Source organism: Schistocerca gregaria, chromosome X, assembly GCF_023897955.1.
Source record: "Schistocerca gregaria isolate iqSchGreg1 chromosome X, iqSchGreg1.2, whole genome shotgun sequence".
Taxonomy (NCBI): Eukaryota; Metazoa; Arthropoda; class Insecta; order Orthoptera; family Acrididae; genus Schistocerca; species Schistocerca gregaria.
In genome coordinates, this window is record NC_064931.1 from 346,160,687 (window position 1) to 346,179,488 (window position 18,802).

Sequence of the window (18,802 nt, forward strand, 5' to 3'; positions counted from 1 at the left end):
AAATCAACAACTGCTGATAGGTTTTGATGCCAATGCCCACAACCTGGTGTGGTAAGAAGCAACACCAACAACTGAGGTGAGTACCTTCTTGAATATTTCATTCAATAGTAAACTGGAGATCCTGAACAGGGGCAGGGAAGCTGCATTCAGGAACATAAGGAAGGAAGAACTAACTGACATAACTTTTGGGTCCATTCTAATGGGTAGCAATGTCAAACAATGGCATGTGGCATTGGAACCACACTTATCTAAATACATGTATATTGTGTTTGAGATTCAAATGGATGTTAAACAGACCATGGCATACAGGAATCCTACAAAAATGGTCTGGGACCTTTATAGGAAAGCCTTCAACTCACACTTATTGGAAATCAAAACTTTGATAAGGAATCTAATAGATTTTGAGGATATGTAAGACACAATAACATCCGCCATCATGACCTCATATTTAGAACACTGCCCAATCACCAAGAAGTGCATAAACAGGAATGTATCTTGATAGTGTAATAACACAGAATTGCAAAGGAAGTAGGTAAGAAGACTGTTTAACATTGCAAGAATGAAAGAATAATGAGCAAAGTATCAGGAGACCATTGCCTAATACAATCTTATGAACAAGTAAGTGAAATCCTGGAAGGTATTTGGAGAGGAAGTGGAAGGTGCAACTACTTGTGACAGACTTCACAGAATCCTCACCAGAATACCAACTAATCCAGGAGATACTCTAAGGAAGGAGGATGGCAAATAGACAAGGACAGTGAATGAGAGACTGGATTTTCTGCTCAATACTCACTTCCCTCAGTGCATGCTGGCAGACAACATAGACCAAGATTCATTTCCTGAGGGGCACTGATTTACAGTTAATCAATGGGAGAACTGGGAATCTGCCAGGGATTGTGTTTATTTTAAAAAATCTGTGGGCAGTGGGAATGTTTAAACCATTCAAGTCACCAAGCCCAGATGGAATCTTTCCAGCTCTAATCCAACAGGCAGGAGAGTGTTTAATTAGATTCCTATGTAGGCCATTTAGTGTCAGCCTAGCAGCAAGAATCATCACTAATGCTTGGAGAACAATTGGGTTGTTTTCATGCTGAAGCAAGGGAGAAATGATCATACTAAGCCCAAGGATGTGAGGCCAATCAGTCTGTCCTCTTTTCTTATAAAGACATTAGAAAAACTGGTTAGTGTGCACATTATGGAAAGGAGACTAATCACGATTTCTCTACAGTAAACTAACATGCATGTCAACCAGGCAAATTGTGTGAAATAGCACTTCACTGCCCTGTTGGGAAGGTGGAAAAATGATTACACTTTCATGAAATAGCTCTCAGCATCCTCCTGTATGTTGAGGGGGCTTTTTGCAATCAGCCTTTGAATCTATTGTTATAACTGCACAAGAGCATGGAACAGACCATCATATGCAGTGGGATTATGTTAGAAGCCACTATGTTGAATGAGAAAATGGTGATCAACATCACCAGGTGTTGTCCTCAAGGAGGGGTTTTGTCCCCACTAGTGTAGAAGGTAGTTGTGAATGAGCTCATTGAAGAGCTATGTACTAGAGACTACTTTTGTCAAGGATACACAGATGACTTAGTCAAAGCAATACTTGGTAAATTTGCTAGTACTGTTAGAACTATGCCACAATGTGCATTGAACTGGTGCAAGAAACAGGATCCAAAAGTCAGCCCCAAGAAAACTGTTGTAGTACCATTTATAAATTTATGAAGAAGTACATTCAGCACACAGAATGAAATCTTAATTTTCTCGATGAAACTATGTCTGTAGAGAGGGTGTTTAAATATCTTAAGATAACCATGTATGCGAAACTATCATGGACGCCCACATAAAGAAAATATGTTCCAAGGAAAAAGACACTCTTCTGAGCACTAGAAGGCTCAGTCGGAAAAACTGGGGTCCAAATCCCAAGAGTATGTACTGGATATACACCAACGTAGTAAGACCTTAAGACCTGTGATAATTTATGGGGCTACAGTATGATGGAACAATATAGGAAAGGAGGAGGCTGTTAAGGAGAATGGCAAGGTGCAGAGACTGGCCTGTTTAGCCACAATAGGCAGAATTAGCACCACACCAGCAGCCGGGATGGAGATCATGCTGGACATGCTCCCATTACACCTGTGGGTTAAAACGGAGGCAGCAGCAGGCACATGCAGACTAAAAACTGGAAATAAGTGGATACCCTTAGGATATCCTGAATCCTGCATCAATATAGGGAGTGTGATAAATATAGGAATATTATTTTATACATGTTGCATCTTGTGGACTCTGTGGCCATTAATGATAGTTTTTGAATGATGCAAGCAGATACAAATACTTTTAAAATGTTTTATTTTAGTGTCATAACTGGTTTCAGGCTAACATGCCCATCTTCAGATGGCTAATATTTTTTGTTACACAGATGTTTTGACCAGCAGCATGTTGTCTGTTCCAAACTGCATAAGAATATTTGAGTATTTAGTGCCACTTTATATAAGTTGTTTCATTCATAAAAATACGCCAAAGTGCTAACATTACTTCTATACGATGCAAAATAGTTGTGTTCACTTACATAAGTTCCAGTAGATGGCAATTTGTTTTGTTGTGGTCGATGTGGTTTCCTAGCACTAGCTCTAGTTCTTGAATACCACACAGCACATACATTGTAAATAAATTACTGTGGCACACTTCATAATATTCTTAAAATAAGTGATGAGCATCAGACATGTGCTTCACACTAGAGGTTTTTGTTTATTGTTTACAATGCAAAGATTACCATTAAGCAAGGATACAAAGATACCATGCATTAAATACTAACCAAGGATGTAAACAGAGCAATGATGATGTTTGAACTCTAAGAGTAAACTTATTATTAAAAGACTGTACGACAAAATGCTTTCAGTAGTATTTTTTCCCAGTGGAAATTATTGATGAAAAACTTCAAAGCCAACCAATTGCATATTGTAAAGTAGACACACATGTGCACACATTTATGTATACCAACATTTGATTATTGTTACAGTTAACTAAAGGAAATAAAAAATTACAAAGTTGGAGGGTGGGATGAGAGCAACACATTTCTTCATCGGGTTCGTTTATATCTATACAATTATCTACTAGTATCAAACTGCAGCGATGTGACTGTTAGGTGTGCAGCTTGACTTTGATTTCTGTGAACAGCCCAAGGAAATTGTTTAGAAAATGTATGTAATATCTGTAAGTTGTCATCAATGTTAGAAACACAGTGTCCATATTAATTCAAGTGATTGACTACTGCACATTTATTTAAACTTTTTAGTCTAGAGGTATTAATGTGTTCATGATATCTTGTACTGAAGCTTCTGCCAGTCTGTTCATGATAAAAGCTAGGGTAATTGTCACAAATAATTTTGTAAATTCCTGATTTTTCTAGGCACAGGCTGGTGGTTTTGGTGCTGTGGATAATCTTATGTTGCACAGTGTTACTGCCGCGGAAACATACACTCCTGGAAATTGAAATAAGAACACCATGAATTCATTGTCCCAGGGAGGGGAAACTTTATTGACACATTCATGGGGTCAGATACATCACATGATCACACTGACAGAACCACAGGCACATAGACACAGGCAACAGAGCATGCACAATGTCGGCACTAGTACAGTGTATATCCACATTTCGCAGCAATGCAGGCTGCTATTCTCCCATGGAGACGATCGTAGAGATGCTGGATGTAGTCCTGTGGAACGGCTTGCCATGCCATTTCCACCTGGCACCTCAGTTGGACCAGCGTTCGTGCTGGACGTGCAGACTGCGTGAGACGACGCTTCAACCAGTCCCAAACATGCTCAATGGGGCACAGATCCGGAGATCTTGCTGGCCAGGGTAGTTGACTTACACCTTCTAGAGCACGTTGGGTGGCACGGGATACATGCGGATGTGCATTGTCCTGTTGGAACAGCAAGTTCCCTTGCCGGTCTAGGAATGGTAGAACGATGGGTTCAATGACGGTTTGGATGTACCGTGCACTATTCAGTGTCCCGTCGACGATCACCAGAGGTGTACGGCCAGTGTAGGAGATCGCTCCCCACACCATGAAGCCGGGTGTTGGCCCTGTGTGCCTCGGTCGTATGCAGTCCTGATTGTGGCGCTCACCTGCACGGCGCCAAACACGCATACGACCATCATTGGCACCAAGGCAGAAGCGACTCTCATTGCTGAAGACGACGCGTCTCCATTCGTCCCTCCATTCACGCCTGTCGCAACACCATTGGAGGCGGGCTGCACGATGTTGGGGCGTGAGCGGAAGACGGCCTAACGGTGTGCGGGACCGTAGCCCAGCTTCATGGAGACGGTTGCGAATGGTCCTCGCCGATACCCCAGGAGCAACAGTGTCCCTAATTTGCTGGGAAGTGGCGGTGCGGTCCCCTACGGCACTGCGTAAGATCCTACGGTCTTGGCGTGCATCCGTGCGTCGCTGCGGTCCGGTCCCAGGTCGACGGGCACGTGCACATTCCGCCGACCACTGGCGACAACATCGATGTACTGTGGAGACCTCACGCCCCACGTGTTGAGCAATTCGGCGGTACGTCCACCCGGCCTCCCGCATGCCCACTATACGCCCTCGCTCAAAGTCCGTCAACTGCACATACGGTTCACGTCCACGCTGTCGCGGCATGCTACCAGTGTTAAAGACTGCGATGGAACCCGTATGCCACGGCAAACTGGCTGACACTGACGGCGTCGGTGCACAAATGCTGTGCAGCTAGCGCCATTCGACGGCCAACACCGCGGTTCCTGGTGTGTCCGCTGTGCCGTGCGTGTGATCATTGCTTGTACAGCCATCTCGCAGTGTCCGGAACAAGTATGGTGGGTCTGACACACCGGTGTCAATGTGTTCTTTTTTCCATTTCCAGCAGTGTATTTGAACTCCTGTCCTAGAGAAAAGATTGGCAATTTGATATGAGACTGTGCCTAGGAACGGAATGCATGAAAATAGTTCCTTTTCTGGTGCTGGTTGTGAATTTAATGCAGGTGATTTACTGTCTTTAATTTTATTGTACAAGTTGTCAATTATTTGTGGTTTACAGTCATTATTTTTATCTGCAGTTTTGATAATATTAATTTCGTTCTCCTTAGCAGATGAACTAAGGGGAAGTCTATTTATATGGTTTAACATGGGCCTGGTGGTGGTGGTGGTGGTTAGTGTTTAACGTCCCGTCGACAACAAGGTCATTAGAGACGGAGTGCAAGCTCGGGTTTGGAAAGGAATGGTAAGGAAATCGGCCGTGCCCTTTCAAAGGAGCCATCCTGGCATTTGCCTGAAACGATTTAGGGAAATCACAGAAAACCTAAATCAGGATGGCTGCAGACGGGATTGAACCGTCGTCCTCCCGAATGCGAGTCCAGTAACATGGGCCTGAAGTAAGCCAGTTTGCACTGTGTAGGGTTGCACAGAGAATTATTTGTAATTACATCTAAAGTGATAGGGTTTCTATGAATTTCAAAGACATGCTTTTGATTCAACTTTTACATTCTAAGATCAAGAAAACTGATACCCTCTTCAGTCTAACACTCAATAGTGAATTTGATATTGGGGTGCATTTTACTCATAGCAGTTGCAAACGATTCTATTTCATCTGCTGTACCATTGAACCACATGCCTGTGTCATCAACAGACCCTTTGTAATAAACCAGTTTCCCTTTTAATTGGGTATTGGCTCTCTTAGAATATAGAAATGGTCAGGGAAATGACAGCAGCTTCCATAAACCTTTCTATGTAATAATTTGAACTAGGGAGCAGGGGAAGAATGAACTAAGACACTGAGCAGGAGACATAGTATGGTTTACTGACAGATTAAACATAGATGAAGGCACTGGGACTGAGGTATACACAACAGAGTGCAATCTCTCTAGGGAAGCTCTCCACAGTATTCCAGGTGAATATATCTGCTATCAGAGTGTGCGGGGAAGAGAGAATTTGCGTAGGCATCAAAAACATCATAGCATCTACATTTATTCAGACAGCCAAGCAGCTCTAAAATCTCTATCAACCACTGCAACAATCTTTGAGAGTAAAGATTGTTACACAATGTCACGAAGCCCTTGTAAGACTAGCAAAAAGCAATGAGGTAAACCTGCTGCGGGACTCTGGTCACTCAGAAATCAGTGGCGATGAACAAGCGGATAGGCTGCCCAGGGCAGGTACAATGACTCCAATTATTGGACCTTACCTGTCCTAATCATTACTGAGGTGATGGTTAAAGCAAAATTACAAAATTGTATCAGAAGGCTGCACACAGAATATTGGACTATAATCCAAAAACAAAAACATGGCAAGCCAATGATGCCATATCCATGTTTTAAGAGAAGACAGGATAAACTCATGGTACAACTAATGACTGGCCATGGGAACTTTAACAACACCTACTCATGATGGATGTGCAGAAAGAAGCTCTTATGTGTAAGCTGTGTGGTGAGGTTGATGAAACTGCACCACACCTAGTCTTCCAATGTGGAGGTTTGGGGACCAAAAGACAAAATATTCAGGTCTCCAGATCCTGAAAAAATCATGTCTCATAAACGAACACTAAAGGGCCTCCAACTACTCTTCGAGGATACTGGTTGGCTTTATTAGAACTATAGGGACTGAAAAGGCACAATGAACCCTGTTTCAGTGTGAGCAATAGTAAGCTAGGACAGCTGCTTTCATCTACCTGTTCAACTCAAATCAACCCTACCAACATACTGAAATCAGCCATCTGCATTACCTACAACTGAATCTATGTTATCACTCCCCTGCAAATTGTTACACCCACTTATTTCTACAAGCTGACTGATTTATGTGACTAATTGATATTGTATGTTTTGTTTTGTTTTGTTTCGTAAAGTAGAAAGTGTTACATTACTGAACATCTAAGCAAGCTGCCAATCTTTGCACCACTTTGAAATCTTACAGATCTAACTGAATATTTGTGCAGCCTTTATCAGACAACTCTTTATTACAGAGAAATTCATCACCTGCCAAAAGTCTGAGGTTACTATTTGTATGGTCTGTAAGGCCATTAATATACAACATGAACAGCACAGGTCTTAACACACTTCCTTAGGGCACACCTAAAATGTCTTCCACATCCATTAGTGACTCTCCACACAAGATAATACGCTGTGTCCTTCGTAATAAGTAACAGTGTTTTACAACGGATGAAAATTTTATACAGGAATGACATCCTGCCTGCTACAGTGTCCCTGATGCAACAAACAGAACAATAAGGCCATGGGTCAAATGTCAAATTTAAAGCATTGTAAAATGCAATCTGTAGTACAAGATTTTTTGTACTCAGTTAACATTAAAATCTTTCTGAGCATCTGAAGCAAATTGCAATGATGAATTATTTCATTTCCATGAATCCAAATGACTTAGGTTACATTCTGCTGATTCCTGAGTATCTGCTTCACAGTTTGATGGACGATGAGACCAGATGCCTTTTAACTTCAAAAAAACAAGCATTCTAAGGGCATGTCTCTGCACTGAGGTGAGGAACTTATCACTCACTAGCTCAACAGACTTACCTTCTTGATGTTGATATTGGCCTCTCTACTGACTGTTCATGAATGACACAGTAATTATCCACAGTAGCTTCAATATTGGAGTTATCAACCTGCCTGTATTAATAAGTTCATCCCTTACAGCAATGGTACCTATGATTGCTAGAACAGCAGCAGGAATAAGGTGTTATGTAGATACATTTATAACCTAGCCACTGTTGTCATAGAAAGTAATATACTCAGCTGGTCCTTGAACAGATCTTCAGTCACATTTCTTCTTGTAATCTTAGGAAACCTGATGCCACCACTAACTGGTTACAGAACAATACTGTCCTCGTGTTCCAGTGCCACTTAGGCTATACTTTGCCATGAAATGAGGAGTATTCTACCCAAAATGCTCTGATTACCTCCCAAAGTGGTATTTCACTGATTGCCCAACCTGAGCAATATCCTAGTCCAGCCCTACACTGCTCCAGGCTCAACCCCAAACCCCACAACTCGTATCCCTGTAGATGACCCAGGTGTAAGATCTTGCCTAGACATATACTGATGAGCCAAAACATTATGAACAGCTGCTTAATAGCTTGTTTGTCCATCTTTGGAATGAAATACATCACTGATTCTGCACATCAGGGGTCCAACAGTTTGTTAGTAGGTCCGTAGATGTGTGGGGCATTAGATGTCTATGCACAGGTCATGTAATTCATGTAAATAATGGGCTGCTGATTTGTGTATGCAGTGACAGCATCCAATAGCGACCTAGCTCTGCTGTGTTCAACATTTTGGAGTTGAAGGTAATTGCCTGTTCATACCCATCTGCCAACTTACGAGACAAAACTACCACAATTCCACATGTCCGCTGTAAGTGTCGATGCACACCCAGTTGTATGGCATCATACACAGCAACATCTTAAGACTGCCCTTAAGACACTGAAAAGCATATTGACAGGTGGTGAACCACATAAATTTAATGTCCTTTTTGCACTTCTGAATTGGAGGGTGTGAAATAAATTACGCATAGTGGATAATTTCACACAGGAACAACTGCAGCTGTTAAAGGACAGTAGGGGTCAGCATATCAGTGATCTTATTGATGTAGTCACGTGTGCGTGATACCCTTGCAACAAAGAATGTGCCCCAGTTATTTGATACTGGGGCCAAGGAAACCTCACTTTTCCAATTGACAGTGAAAGCCACTTTCCTGGACCCATGTGAAGAGAGATTCGAGGTTGCTGAGCTGTTCCACATGTGTTGGCCTCATAACAATGGCAGAATGGCTTCATAACAAGTGTAGAATACCTTTTATCACTTGCTCTAAATACTTTTGTAAAATGGAAGGTCCGCTAACAACCTCAAAAGGTAAGCAATTGTACCTGTGTAAGCCAAATGGCATATTTAAGACTAGCAGCTGACCTGACACCTCATCAAGCTACAGCTGTATAAACACATCCTTTAGATCTATCTTTGAAAAATTATGGTCCTCAGCCAGCTAACAAAATCTGCATGTGGGGCATAAAACAGAGACCACTGCTGGACTGGGCATTTATGGATTACTTAAAATCAGCACTAATGCCTGAAGACTCATTAGGTTTCTTAAGGACAACCACAAGTAACACACACCAAATGGCTGAAAATGGGGATATCCTCAAAGAACCTCCCTGATCACAAATGATAGCTGGTGACCTCTACAAAATTTTGGCAATGCTGAAGGCTTCATAGAGTTGTGAGCAGTAAAACTATGTGCACACCCAAGTGTTGATTCAAAAATCTCTTTGTACAAATTGCACAAAGTGTCACAGGCAGAAGAAGGTACCGTTTCAGACACTGAATTAGCATAAGCTCCTAGTAGGGGAGCCGCATGCTCTGCAGCCATGACCGTGTGGGCTGATGTGCCACTCTCATCTCATGGCTGAGCATGTGACTGGTGGACACCTGTTGACACACTGCTGCAAGGTGGTCCTGCTTACCACAGGTCCAACAGTCCACAGGACAGTGTGTACAGATGCATCTTGAATGTCAGCTACCACAGTCAGGGCAGGACTGGAGTTTTTTCAACTTGTGTGCAGCATGCAACAATGCTGAGGAGGGAGGGCATTTTTTATCCACCAGGCTACTATTTAAAAAAAATAGTCATTCACTGCTGCAAAAGGAACAGCATGATCTACGTATTTAAGTCTCTCAGAAGATGCTGGCAATCCAGATGTTCATGAAATTGGGTGAAACTTAGAGAGGCAAGAAAAGATTAGGGTCAAGCGAAATTGTCAGCTGATTGGTGTTTATAATGGCGAGGAACTACTGTTGACACTTTCACACCATTTGTGAAAGAATTACGAGCTTCAGAAGCAGCCTAAAAAGATTTTGCAATTTTAAGCATGTCACCACAGTTAGTATCGATACATGGTCAAAGCTTTTTCATACAAAAAAAGACAAGGTTGAGCTAGCCACTCCGATAAAACATTAAAAACTTCTCCCTAAATTTTAGGAAATTATTCAGACATTTCACAAAACCTTAAAATATGCACTATATTCATGTCATTGTCATTTAAAATAAAGGGAAAAATCTGTTGGCAAATAAGCTGCTGCTCTCTTGTCTGAATATAAAACAGGGTCTATTACAATGAGGTGCATCATGGTCTGTGACCCAGAAGCATCACACACTCGAGGGTCCTCTCACTGAAGCAAGAAGCAATGCACCACATGGCTGTGTCCTATGTTAAGATGAGTGAGAAGGACCTCATTCCCTCTGCATGGCTGAAAGGAGGTACACTATGGCCAAATAATAGATTTTAACAAGTGCAGCTTATTGACTATCACTTCCAACCACTCTTCTTCCCATCTACGGAAAAGACCCACTGTGGTTTAACAGCGCAATTCGGTGAATGCTCAGGAAGCAAAGGCAGCTGCACTCGTGGTACAAGAAAGATCGGGAAAATGAGGACAGGCAAAAGTTAGTAGAGATTCGTGCTGCTGTAAAAAGAGCAATGCACGAAGCATTCAACCACTACCACTGTCATACCTTAGCGAAAGATCTTGCTGAAAACCCAAGGAATTTCTGGTCTTACATAAAATTGGTAAGCGGGTCGAAGGCTTCCATCCAGTCACTCACTGATCAGTCTGGCCTGGCAATGGAAACAGCAAAACAAAAACTGAAATTTTAAATTTAGGATTTGAGAAATCTTTCGCGCAGAAGGATCGTACAAACATACCGCCGTTTGAGACTTGTACAGATTCCTGTATCTAGGACATAGTGATAGACACCCCTGGGGTTGTGAAGCAGCTGAATGGGTTGAAAATAAATAAATCGCCAGGTCCTGATGGGATTCCAATTCAGTTTTACAGAGAGTACTCTACTGCATTGACTCTTTACTTAGCTTGCATTTATCGCAAATCTCTTGCCCAACGTAAAGTTCCAAGCGACTGGAAAAAAGTGCAGGTGATGCCTGTGTATAAAAGGGTAGAAGGACGGATCCTCAAAATTACAGACCAATATCCTTAACATCGGTTTGTTGCAGGATTCTCAAACATATTCTCAGTTCGAATATAATGAATTTCCTTGAGACAGAGAAGTTGCTGTCCAAGCATCAGCACGGCTTTAGAAAGAATCACTCCTGTGAAAAGCAACTCACTCTTTTTTCACATGATACCTTGCGAACCATGGATGAAGGGTATCAGACGGATGCCATATTCCTTGACTTCTGGAAAGCGTTTGACTCAGTGCCCCACTGCAGACTCCTGACTAAGGTACGAGCATATGGGATTGGTTCCCAAATATGTGAGTGGCTCAAAGACTTCTTAAGTAATAGAACCCAGTACGTTGTCCTCGATGGTGAGTGTTCATCGGAGGCGAGGGTATCATCTGGAGTGCCCCAGGGAATTGTGATAGGTCCGCTGTTGTTTTCTATCTACATAAATGATCTTTTGGATAGAGTGGATAGCAATGTGTGGCTGTTTGCTGATGATGCTGTGGTTTACGGGAAGGTGTTGTCGTTGAGTGACTGTAGGAGGATACAAGATGACTTGGACAGGATTTGTGATTGGTGTAAAGAATGGCAGCTAACTCTAAATCTAGATAAATGTAAATTCATGCAGCTGGATAGGAAAAAGAATCCTGTAATGTTTGAATACTCCATTAGTAGTGTAGCACTTGATACAGTCACATCGATTAAAATTTGGGCATTACATTGCAGAGCGATATGAAGTGGGACAAGCATGTAATGGCAGTTGTGGGGAAGGTGGATAGTCGTCTTCAGTTCATTGGTAGAATTTCAGGAAGATGTGGTTCATCTGTAAAGGAGACCACTTGTAAAACACTAATACGATCTATTCTTGAGTACTGATTGAGCATTTGGGATCCCTATCAGGTCGTACTGAGGAAGGACATAGGAGCAATTCAGAGGCTGACTGCTAGATTTGTTACTGGTAGGTTTGATCATCACACGAGTGTTACGGAAATGCTTCAGGAACTCGGGTAGGAGTCTCTAGAGGAAAGAAGGCATTCTTTTCGTGAATCGCTACTAAGGAAATTTAGAGAACCAGCATTTGAGGCTGACTGCAATACAATTTTATTGCCACCACCTTACATTTTGCGGAAACACCACAAAGATAAGAGAGATTAGGGCTCATACAGAGGAATATAAGCAGTCATTTTTCCCTCGTTCTGTCTGAGAGTGAAACAGGGAGAGAAGATGCTAGTTGTGGTACGAGGTACCCTCTGCCACGCACCGTATGGTGGATTGCGGAGTATGGATGTAGATGTACTTACGTCTCTGTACCTCAGCAGTGAGATGACAGCAAATAGGGGAAAGGCAAACTGGGCTATCTGGTTATCATGACACACCTCACTGGCTGCTACATCTGCCATTTCATTTCATTTAATACTCATTTGCCCTGGCATCTATCAAAAAGTCACCTCCTTTCTCAGCTTTTGTTAGTGGATATTCTGGACTGCTTTATCTGCTGGGTGCAAGTGTTACAGAGAATAAAGGGCACTCCGAGAGCTGATACAGAGGAGGCATTTAGCAGCTGCAACACATTTCACCTGCTCCAGTGTCCTCTCAATCATGTACAATTCTACATCAAACATTGTAAATTCTTGAGCACTCAGCTCTTGAGGACACGACAAGTGAAGACAGCCGAGCAACCAACAGAGTCCCCCTACTTTGTCTCACCCGTGAATACAGTTTATTAGTTGTGATGCTTATTGAAATGATGGAAAATTTGGTATTAAAAACAGATGCAGGAATGCAGCCTTTCCTGTACTGCACTAAATCTAAAATTAATCTGGGCCTCTGTAACAACCATGTTGGCAGTCATTTCCATCCCTTGATACGGGTCTGAACTTTCGCAATACCAGGTGACTCCAACACATGCTTCACACGGATCCCAAAAGGCCTTGTTGCTCATGGATAATTGGAAAAAAGGTGTTCCATAGGTGGACGGGCAACAAGATGGAATGCCAGTGAACTTGAAGCAGCAAGGAACTTATATGCCTGATGCACCACAAGGAGCTGCTGCTGGACGGTGAGTGGTGGTTCCCCAGCCTCAGCACAGAGACTGGGAATGGGGTTCATCCTGCATCCTAGCCAAATCCCCTTATGGTGAATAGTGTCAATGACCTCCAGTTCTCACTGATCCATACACTGTGTACCAACAGTCTAGCCGTAATCGTATGAGAGTCCTATAAAACTGGAACTGCCTGTTCCCTAAGACAATGCCTACTAGAAGACAAGAGCAGTGTACTTTTGTGCCTACCAGAACTGCTATAAGCAAAACAGTACAGTTCAAAATTATGGAGGAATACTTTCCAGCTCTCCAAAGACAGGTGGGGACATTACCATGACCACTGACTGACATCACTCTTGTTGCTGATATATGAGCTGCAGGAGAACCACATGCTGTTCTTGTTGCTGCTGCATAGTTCCTGGTACTGTTGTTGCAGTGACAGTTGTTACTGTCAATATTCCAGAATTTTGGGGTCTATAACACTGGCACTAGGTGTGAGTGTGTAACCAAAAGCATGATAGGGGAAGAACTCACATCATCAGTATTCTGTCTGCTCCTGACATGGATGCATAATACATAACAAAGTCAAGATTGTTGAAAGTAGAACACTGAATAAAAGCCAATTACAAGAACAAGGAAGTCCAAGTGCAATGCAGAGTCGAATCCAACAAGCAGAATGGCATGACTGATAGCAGTTCATGCAATAGATGGTACTAGAACTGAATCACAGTTGCCTCCTGGACTGGTTGGTGTGAGTGGCTCAGCCCATGTGATATGCTACACCTTCCCCTAGTGGTGTTTGTCGACCACAATATGTAGTGCCTCTCAGCTATTGTCAATATTGCCCATAGATGGCTTTCACCCTTGCTGAGATGCGAACAACCTGTTTTCAAATATGTCAATATAGCTCAAACAACCTTATTAATGGAACACTACTCTACAAAGAAAGAAGAGTTTCTTGAGACTAGTTGAGTGTTATGCTTCAGAAGAGCAGGGCTCAAGCTAATATCAACCCATTTCTGACAGCTTCTAAGGATTTATAATATTGGACACTTGTTATATCAGCTCCAGACCTTAAAACAGAAGAGATATTATGCACAATAGTCTACACAAAGTTAATTGTCAAAGAGAACTGGTAATCAGACGCTTTTATGTCCACCTACTTCAACAGCAAAAGTAGTCAGTTGCTTTATCACAAGAATGCCTCTAATGAAGCATCTTTTCTTACTCTGATACCTTATGAAATGGGTATAGTCTTATTTACTTTTATATGATAACATTTAACACAACATAATTAGGCTTACCTGCACCAGGCAATATATTTATTACACCTGGAGGGATGCCTGCTTTAATGGACAGTTCTGCAAATTTCAGTGCTGTTAAAGGTGACACTTGTGCAGGTTTCATCACTACTGTATTACCAGCTGCTAAACAGGCTGCCATTTTCCAAGACAGCATCATAAGTGGATAATTCCATGGTGTTATCAAGCCGCACACACTAAATTAAAAAAAAAAAAGATGTTTATGTAGTTGAAACACTTTAATAGTGTGAAGAAAAGACAAACACACAATTTTGAGAGTAAAATCTTAAATGGCTTAGATTGAAGTACTCAAAATTTCAAAAAGTCAGCAGAAAGTTAATTAACTGAGATGCAGAAAATCACAAGGGCATAACAACAACAGGGAAATTCATGAATGTTATTACAGTAAATAATTTTCAGGTTTCATTAGTATTAATATCATTACTATGACTTCTATTATTAACATAATTTTAAAAATGAAGCAGTCTATGAAACTCACCCTATTGGCTCTTTGCGGGTGAATGTAAGATTTTTGTTTGGCCTTGCATGATTTATTGGGATTGTAGTTCCATGTATTTTATCACACCAACCAGCAAAATATCTCCAGGTTTCAATTGACATACCAACATGTGTTTTGAGAGCCAGAGTGTAAACAGCCCCAGAATCTATTGATTCAATTGTTGCAAGCTCCTCTTTGTGTTCTTCCATAAGATCTGCCAGCCTATCAAAGAAAGAAGAAAATCTAAGGTCATCTCCATTATTTATTTTGTAATTTAGAGAGAGAGAGAGAGAGAGAGAGAGAGAGAGAGAGACTTTTCAATACATAAATGTGTAGACTTGAAAATAAAGCAGCAGTATCTTATAAGAACAAATGTTTAATAACAAACTATAATGTCCTTGTAGAGCTACTAGTCATCCTTCGTGCACCTCCTAAGGTTGTGGATTGGGAAATGCCTCCCAGGTATGGATGGTAGCAGAGAAATAATGATGGTGAGGTCATCAGAAATGAAATGCAAGCTTGGTTAGGACAGGAAAGTGGAAGATAAGTGGTTTGCCATTTTCAAAGAAACCATCCCATCACCTGCATTAAGTGACTTCAAGAAACCATGGAAAATCTAAATCTAGATGGGTGCACAGAAAACTGAATCCCAGTTCTACTGAATGCAAGACAATTGCAGTCAAAAATAACAATTTCCAGGTGAACAATGTGGTGTTATTTTGGAAATCTTAAATTTTTCAACATTTTACAATGTACCACTTCGATTCATAGTATGGGAAGTTCACATAAAGACTGTATTACCCCCACGGTAACTTAATAGGGGACTCTAAAATTACATCTTGTAACACAAATGCACTTAAGATTATGGGAGGTACTAACATCTGAAGTAAAGACAAGTTGGAGTGATTTGGAATATTTCTTACATTGAAATTAAAAAAATTAATATTATTTTGTAATGTTAAATGTTAATTAGGTTCTAAAAGCTGGATAGCAAATATAAGATTAATTACTCCTATAGCAAAATCATATCACAATTTTATATCAGTGCAAGAAACTAGACTTTAGATGAGAGTGTAAAAATACTAAATAATACAACATTTTCAAACGAAATCTGCAGTGAGATCAATGGAAAAATTTTCTGTTTGACACTGCATTTTAAGTAAATAAAAACAAAGTAAATAATATAACATAATTTAAGCCAAAATTAGAGAAACTGCCTATTTCAAAAATGACACTTAAAAATTAAAAAAAAAAAAATACACACTTACAAATTTAATGCACATATGAATGGGAAAAAACAAGAGAAATCAATAAAAAGAAGGTCAACAATGGGATATGATACAATCTGTTAAAATAGTGAATTTCATATGGATCACTACCTTTCTGAGGTTAATAATCTGTCATTTTCCATACGTGTTCAAAAATAACATTGGAAAAATTGTTAAGATATGATGCAAACAGAGGGCTTAAGTGAAATGCCATAAAACTAAAAACAAGAAACTGAGACAAATAAAGTACCAAGTCGAGGGATAATGAGAAGTACAAATCCAGAAAGCTGGAAACAAAACATTAGGATCAGTTAAGAATAAAAGGAATGAAATGTGTCAGATTGTGACAGAAAATATCTAGGAAGAGAAGAAAATCCCTTGAACAAAATCTGGATTGATAGAGCTAACAAAGCACAGAAACATCAAAAGATCTATTGAATAATTAGGATTTTTAACAATACCATGTTATTTTGAGGAGAATTTATCACCAAAAGTCTTAAAATGATGGATGGAATTCTAAAGACTCATTAACAACAGAAGTCCAGAATGTTTCCAAATCATATATTGTTTGTTCTTTGGAAAATTTAAATACAAAAAAGTCCAAAAGAAGTATAAATAATAGCCATAATCCATCTACTTCATACAAAATGAGAAAAACAAAGTGTTACCAATTATGGAAGGGTGTCAAACTTTCCATTCACATACAAAAGACCTCCATAGATTATCCTAAGCAATAATGGAATAACTTTAGATGAATAACTTGGAGAATATTAGCATTGCTTCACAATGGGAATATAATGAGGAGAACAAACATGTAATTTGAAATCAATTACTTGCCATAGAATTCTAAACTGCAAAACCAAACTACAGGGTGTTTCAAAAATGACCGGTATATTTGAAACGGCAATACAAACTAAACGAGCAGTGATAGAAATACAACGTTTGTTGCAATATGCTTGGGACAACAGTACATTTTCAGGCAGACAAACTTTCGAAATTACAGTAGTTACAATTGCCAACAACAGATTGCGCTGCAGTCTGGGAAACTCTATAGTATGATATTTTCCACATATCCACCATGCGTAGCAATAATATGGCGTAGTCTCTGAATGAAATTACCCGAAACCTTTGATAACGTGTCTGGCGGAATGGCTTCACATGCAGATGAGATGTACTGCTTCAGCTGTTCAATTGTTTCTGGATTCTGGCAGTACACCTGGTCTTTCAAGTGTCCCCACAGAAAGAAGTCACAGGGGTTCATGTGTGGCGAATCGGGAGGCCAATCCATGCCGCCTCCTGTATGTTTCGGATAGCCCAAAGCAATTACACGATCATCAAAATATTCATTCAGGAAATTAAAGACGTCGGCCGTGCGATGTGGCTGAGCACCATCTTGCATAAACCACGAGGTGTTTGCAGTGTCGTCTAAGGCTGTTTGTACCGCCACAAATTCACGAAGAATGTCCAGATAGCGTGATGCAGCAATCGTTTCGGATCTGAAAAATGGGCCAATGATTCCTTTGGAAGAAATGGCGGCCCAGACCAGTACATTTTGTGGATGCAGGGACGATGGGACTGCAACATGAGGCTTTTCGGTTCCCCATATGTGCCAGTTCTGTTTATTGACGAAGCCGTCCAGGTAAAAATAAGCTTCGTCAGTAAACCAAATGCTGCCCACATGCATATCGCCGTCATCAATCCTGTGCACTATATTGTTATCGAATGTCTCTCGTGCAGCAATGGTAGCGGGGCTGAGGGGTTGCCGCATTTGAATTTTGTGTGGATAGAGGTGTAAACTGTGGCGCATGAGACGATACGTGGACGTTGGCGTCATTTGGACCGCAGATGCAACACGGCGAATGGATACCCGAGGCCGCTGTTGGATCACCTGCTGCACTAGGTGCGCGTTGCCCTCTGTGGTTGCCGTACGCGGTCGCCCTACCTTTCCAGAACGTTCATCCGTCACGTTCCCAGTCCGTTGAAATTTTTCAAACAGATCCTTTATTGTATCACTTTTCGGTCCTTTGGTTACATTAAACCTTCGTCTTGTTGCAACAGCACTGTGTTCTAGGCGGTGGAATTCCAACACCAGAAAAATCCTCTGTTCTAAGGAATAAACCATGTTGTCCACAGCACACTTGCACGTTGTGAACAGCACACGCTTACAGCAGAAAGACGACGTACAGAATGGCGCACCCACAGACTGCGTTGTCTTCTATATCTTTCACATCACTTGCAGCGCCATCTGTTGTTGAAAATTGTAACTACTGTAATTTCGAAAGTTTGTCCGCCTGAAAATGTACTGTTGTCCCAAGCATATTGCAACAAACGGTGTATTTCTATCGCTGCTCGTTTAGTTTTTATTGCCGTTTCAAATATACCGGTCATTTTTGAAACACCCTGTATATCTAATTTGACTTCAACAGAGCATTTGACTCAATACACAGAGAATTATTAAATAAAATTATTAAAGACCTTTACTACCGACTTCTGTAACCAAGATTGCTAATGTACACTTTATTCAGAGGTAAGCCTGTTGTAATCCTGGTGGTGGAAAATTTTCACTGCCAGTATGTAGCCAGCAAGAGGGGGAGAGGTTTGAAGTGAGTGCACATGGCACACTTGATAGTGATCCACCCATTGGATGGAGACATTAAGCCAGGCAGTCCCCATGATGCTCTTAGAGAGGAGTGAGCTACGTGCC

The 18,802-nt window shown here is 41.1% G+C and overlaps 1 protein-coding gene across 1 annotated transcript in view; it reads right to left on the reverse strand.

The window, feature by feature from the left end:
• Positions 1 to 18,802, reverse strand: part of LOC126298510 (cytosolic 10-formyltetrahydrofolate dehydrogenase) — a 191,098-nt gene that overhangs the window by 22,789 nt on the left and 149,507 nt on the right. Inside the window, exons 10-11 of the mRNA XM_049989857.1 lie at positions 14,831 to 15,052; positions 14,335 to 14,528 (exon numbers count right to left, since the gene is read on the reverse strand). Of these exons, the coding sequence (XP_049845814.1) occupies positions 14,335 to 14,528; positions 14,831 to 15,052 (416 nt within the window). The remainder of the gene's footprint in view (positions 1 to 14,334; positions 14,529 to 14,830; positions 15,053 to 18,802) is intronic.